The sequence below is a fragment of the Cornus florida genome, unplaced genomic scaffold, assembly GCF_030987335.1.
Source record: "Cornus florida cultivar Cherokee Brave unplaced genomic scaffold, ASM3098733v1 CherokeeBrave_3.0.0_Hap2_Chr09, whole genome shotgun sequence".
Taxonomy (NCBI): Eukaryota; Viridiplantae; Streptophyta; class Magnoliopsida; order Cornales; family Cornaceae; genus Cornus; species Cornus florida.
The window spans coordinates 83518545-83524403 of record NW_026775579.1 but is presented as its reverse complement, the minus strand read 5'-3'; the positions used below and the strand labels follow the sequence as shown (position 1 = coordinate 83524403).

Here is a 5859-nt window from a genome sequence, read left to right as displayed (position 1 = left end):
CACAAACGGCTGAACAGTTCAAGACATCGCGTTCACTGGTTAGCCAATAAATCTGATAGCAATACACTAGAGAAGGTTCAAAACCAAAAGCTACCTATCCTAATGCAGTAACTTTTCGACTATACTTTCTTTAGTGTCTGCACGATCATCTTTTACATTTTACGCAAATTTCCATTCATGTGGGGGATTGTTAAACGGGGGCGTTAAAAACATAAACTTTGGATGATGTTTGGAATAGATTTCGCTAATAATTTTTTGTAGATCTCTAGATGAGCGCGTTTTTCTCCGCAAGGAGATGAACGTGGTATATTTACTTTCTCAAATCCGTTTCCAGATGAATGAGAAATTAGCTCCAAAGTGTGGTATTTTGATAAGCCTAAATAGGTATGCAAAATGTGGGAAGTGTTTGTCCCACATGAAAAAAAATGTTGAAACTAATTGAAATTTAAATAAGCCAAATTTGGGCTTGGGCTTGGGCCTAATTGTAAAGTCTAATTATTCTTTTTACTAAATGGAATCTTAGATTGGGCCTTTAATTTTGGGCTGGGCTTATTTAAATGGGTGGTTAGTTTTTGAATTTAAATTAAAAGTTAGTTTTTTTTTCTAAAGGGTTGCATCTATTTCTAAAGGATTGCATCTGTTTTTCAAAGAGTTGCATCTGTTTCTAAAGGGTTGCAACTCAAAACCAATAGACAGAACTATTCATGTGAACCATTGCAACCTATTAGAATGGATGTGTCAATTGGTGAACAGACACCATGTGAACCATTGCAACCTATTTGAGTGGATGTGTCTATTGGTGAACAGACACCATGTGAACCATTGCAATTAATTGGAGTGGATGTGTCCAGTGTGAAGAGACACATATAAATGGTTGTGTCCAATGATGAAGAGACATACCCAATTCGAAAAGGCACCTTACTTAAAACTACTTTTTAGTTTTTTCCAAAGGGTTGCACCCAATCCGAAAAGGCACATTAATTAAACACTATTTTTTAGTTTTTTCCAAAGGGTTGCACCCAATCCGAAAAGGCACCTTGTTGCCTATAAATACCCCCCTTTGGATCATTTGCATATGATTCATTTTCATTTTCTTCTATCTCCCTCTCTAGACTTGAACCCAATCCAAGTGGGTTCAAACCATAGGTTAAGTGGTCCGAACCACTTAGACCCTAATCCAATTTCATCGAGCCATATTAAGATTGGTCCGAACCATTTGGTTCGGATTGCACTCAATTCAACATTTATTTATATAATATAGATGTATTTTTGAGTAGTGTTGCTACTGGTGGATGTAGACCGTTGTATCCTGTGAGATAGACGCCACTGAGTCCGTAAGCACCATAGCGGGACGAATCTGTCTTAAGGACATAGTATCCAATACTAACCTCGATCCAGGTTCTTTATTTATTTATTTATTATTATTTTATTACTTTATTTTGCATATTTAATTAAATATAGAGTTGCATATTTAATTAATAATTGCTTAGCATATTGTTAATTATCTCATGACATATTAGTATAAGATTTGTTATATCTTAAATGTCACATAAAGCATATATTTACCAACAATATCTTCCACACCATTTACCAACAATATCTTCCACACCATTTTAGCACTGACATCTGCAAAAGAGATGGTCAATTGATTCTCCTTCCTCTCCACAAACTGGAACCTTCAGCATCATTCACTGAAAGCTTATTATCTAGGCTAGTCAAAGCTAATCGACATACAATCTTAACAGAGAACAAACCATTCGAATTAGGACCCCCAAACAATCTGATCCTCCCCTGCAGATTCCCTCAAAGGCAACTTCAACATAATAAGCTCAACATCTCTGCAATTAGAAGTCTCCTTTTTACATACCCAAAAAAAAAAAAAAAAAAAAAAAAAGCCTTTTTCTTGAACTTATTTACTCCCTTCCTTTAATCTCATATTTATTATCAATTTTGATTTTTACAATCAATCATTTATTAATACCCTCTATATTATTTCTCATGGCCTATCATCTTACTTATTTATTCTTCACAAATAAAGCATTAAAGCTAAAAATTAGATGATAGCATTACCAAAATGAATGGTGAAAGTCACAGTGAGACCCACCTCGTACAACAAACAAGGTGCCACGATCACAATTCAACACTAATGGGTCACGACTGGACTTCCACTAGAACAAGAAGCTACATAATTGATCTCTCATTCTTAAATCAGGAAAATATTGGGTCTGATAGAAGCAAAATTTCAAACAAAAATTTTCAATCACTTCCGTCACGAATTGCATAAAACATGAACTACAGATAAAATCAAAATGGAGAAGAAATTAACAAAAGAAACCCTATATATATAAACTATAAAAAAACAAATACCATTCATCGAAAACCTCTAATGGAGCCACGGTTTGCCCAACTCGAAGAAGTACCAGTCCCACTTGAACCACCATTCTCTCCAATTCTTCTGGTTGCACTACCCTTCTTGCTCATATCCTTTGATTCCCTATGACGTCCCCAACCAAATCCACCATATTCAACCCATGAGTGACTTCCTCTGCTTTTTCCCACACCACCTGTTTGAATTCATCTTCAAGCTTCCTCGCCAATCTCCTCCCAACACCCACATCCTCGTCATCGTCTAGCCGTGAATTGCCTCCGCTCGAAAGATGAACACTGGGTCACACTCGAACCACCACTCCCTCTAGTTTTTGAACTACCCTTCTCCAACTTCTTGCTCTTTGAATGTTTCACTTCCTCAACCAAATTCACCTTTGATCTATCATTCGAAGCCGGACTTCCCTTGGTTTCCCCCAAACCAGTCTCCGCCGCCACCCGTTCAAATTCTCCCTCAAGCCTCCTGGCCAATCTCCGCCCAACACCCAACTCCTCATCATCGACTTTGTCAACCAAAGCCATGAATTGTCTCCGCTTCATGGAGATCGGAGCAGGAGGCGGGGACGAGCTCACGTCTTGATCGGATGAACACTTGATGGATGTGCTGGTCTGATCGGCAGAAGAGGAGGTTTGCTTTGTTTTCTTGAGGAATGTCTCGCGCTCGGTTTGGAGTTTTCTGATACGGCCCTCCATCCGCCCTTGGAGGGGATGGCGCTTGAAGCTGAGACCACCCATCGACCAGTAAGCTTCTTTTGCCCACGACGTCAACTGGTCAAGAACAGGGACTGGCGGTTCTTCAAATCGGTGTAGATTCGAGAACTAAGCCTGTTACAGTAGAATTTTCCGAGAACTAAGGCTACAACTGGTTTTTCGAGAACTAGGGCTACAACTTTTTTTTCGAGAACTTCGACGAAGAGTGAATTCTTGCCTTTGTCAAACGATTATACTATATATAGAATCTTTTATTCCTATATAATAAGGTCGGTGTTGTGGGGGTGTAGTGTGGGCGGGAAATTTGGCGCTATAAAGCACCGCGTAGTTTTGAAATCAATGCCGCGTAAAAAAGTTGCTCTTTTTTATTTTTATTTTTTTGTTCCCCAAGTTAAAATAAAATAAAATAAAAGGAGTTGCTTTTGGTAGCGTACAAGATACGATTGTCAATTGGGGCAGTTTCATTTACATTGGGCCATGGTCTCGAAAAAAAAAAAAAAAAAAATCATCGGTTTAGAAAGGTCCAATAAGTACACTCCATGTGTTTGTCTAATTTTTAAGGAGACCTTCTCATATTTGTGAAAATTTAGTCAGAATTTTTATTTTTTTTGACACACATCAGTCTCCTTCTTGATCAACGGTCAAAATTGGTCAGAGACACTTTTTGCCGACATAAAAAAAAAAAAAAAAAATTTAATACCCAAATTACCCTCCAATAATCATGTTTGGCTGCATACTATCTATCTAACCAAACACTTTCCTCAAAACTCTCTTTCTGTGCAAACCATTTCTCTCTCTAAACTCTCCATTTCTCTCTCTGCAAACCCATATCTCTCTGTAAACTTTGTCTCTTTGCAAACCCATTTCTCTTTCTAAACTCTCTCTCAGACCCTTATCGCCTCTCTCCGGGCAGCTCTCTCCGAAGCCAAGTCGCAATTGATTCGCGACTCTAATTACCACAGCCCAAGGCAAGTTCTTCTCCCCTCAAGGATTTTGATCGGCGGCGGATCGAAGACGTCGTAGATGAAGAATACAAGCAACAGATGTGCATATCTGTTATCATTATTATATTATTTTCTTTCCTTCTCTTTGAACTGGTGACTTAAAGCTTATGCTCTGTGTGCGTATTTGTGTGTGTGTCTGAAAAAATTGTCTTAACATCTCCACACATATTTGATGCATTCATTTTTTTTTTTTTTTTTTTTCCATGCACTTAGATTGAAAAAATTGTCTTAACATCTCAAGTTTGGTCTCGTTGAAGTGGTGTACGAATTGGCAAAGGTTTGATCTTTTCCCTATTAAGAGAGTACAAATCACAATTGTCACTTTTTCCTTGAATGTCTAATTTATGCTAATTACAATTGTACATTACTAGGGTGTAGTTTGTCATAGCGTGAAGGCATTTGCGTGCTTTTCCTTCTTTGATGTACAGTGAGGGATTTGGAGAAAGAAAAGAGAATTGTTTGTTGTATGAAAACAATTGCCTACTCAATTTCCAGGGAAAAAAACGATAATAATAAATCAATAGCAGTAGCAAATGCCTCACAATTTGTGTTTTAGTCAAAAAAATAAAAAGAAAAAAGAAAAAAGAAAGAAACACGCAATGGCTCAAGAGGGCTCAAATGTGTTCTTTAATGATGGATTGTCTCGGCCGTTACAACTCGACAGAGAAGATGAACCGCACCGGTGACGCAAGGATACGGTTGTGATAGAGGTGCTCGTCAACGATGAGCTTTTCAGCAAGCCAAACTCAGTTTTTTGTAACCCTAACTTTGCTATTGAGATACGAGGGATAAGAGAGATTGACTGTTTAGTTCAAGAGATAAAGCTAACCGAGAGTTATAAAACATGTTTGGTTTAAGAGATTGACTGTTTGGTCAAGTATATATTGGAAAATGACAAAAAAGGCAATTTAGTCATTTCATTCATTTATTTGTTTTTGTCAGCCGACAATGTCTGACAGGTGGTCTGACTGAATTTTTGCAAACGTGGAGAGGTCTCCTTGAAGATTGGACAAATCATAGAGGGTGTAACTGAAGTCAACCCTAAGTAAAGCTAATCCAATCCAATTCGATATTCAAAATTGGATTACATTGGATCAGATGAAGCCTTTCGACGGACTGAATTAAATTTAAGGATAAATTGCAATGACACCCCCTAGGTTTGTCAAAAAGACAGGTAGATACAATTTAAACTATTTTTTGACAATGACACCCCCAGATTTGCAAACTTGAACAATGATACCTCATCTTATAAAAAATTGCCAAACACAGCCTTAATTAACACGAAATGTCTAATATACCCTAAGATATATTTTAATTCTCTCATAAAATGACCAAACTACCTTCTCCTTATCATTCTCTTTTCAATCCTATTTCTGTCAAACACAGATTCTCGTCTCTCTCTTTCAACCCATTCATCTCAGTGGTGGAGACGAAGGTTGTGGGTGAAGATGTGGTGGTCGGGTGGTGGTGGCAAAAGTCGTGAGTGAAGATGCGGTAGTCAGAATAAATAAATAAATTATAAACATAATTTTTTTCATTGAAATTGTAATATTTCTTATTTTCGTCATTTTTTATTTTTTATTTTTAGATTTATTATTTAATTGGAGACTTACCCAATTGAAGATTTATGTTTTAGTTTATTGGATTTGGTTATTTTGCATTATATATATATATAGATATATGTATATATTGTAGCATCTGATGGAAGGAAAATAGCAGTAGGCTGCCGATGAAAGAAGGAAAAAGGAAAATGGAAATG

The 5859-nt window shown here is 37.1% G+C and overlaps 1 protein-coding gene across 1 annotated transcript; it reads right to left on the bottom strand.

Moving 5' to 3' along the window:
* Positions 1 to 1652: 1652 nt before the first annotated feature.
* LOC132273394 (uncharacterized) lies at positions 1653 to 3594 on the bottom strand. Its single transcript, XM_059774350.1, has one exon. It carries the CDS (start codon positions 3118 to 3120, stop codon positions 2623 to 2625), a length of 498 nt encoding a protein of 165 aa, XP_059630333.1. The 5' UTR covers positions 3121 to 3594; the 3' UTR covers positions 1653 to 2622.
* Positions 3595 to 5859: the final 2265 nt, after the last annotated feature.

Bases quoted from the DNA above. Each gene is read 5' to 3' on its own strand.
- LOC132273394 (XM_059774350.1), bottom strand. From the start codon at position 3,120: ATGGGTGGTCTCAGCTTCAAGCGCCATCCCCTCCAAGGGCGGATGGAG.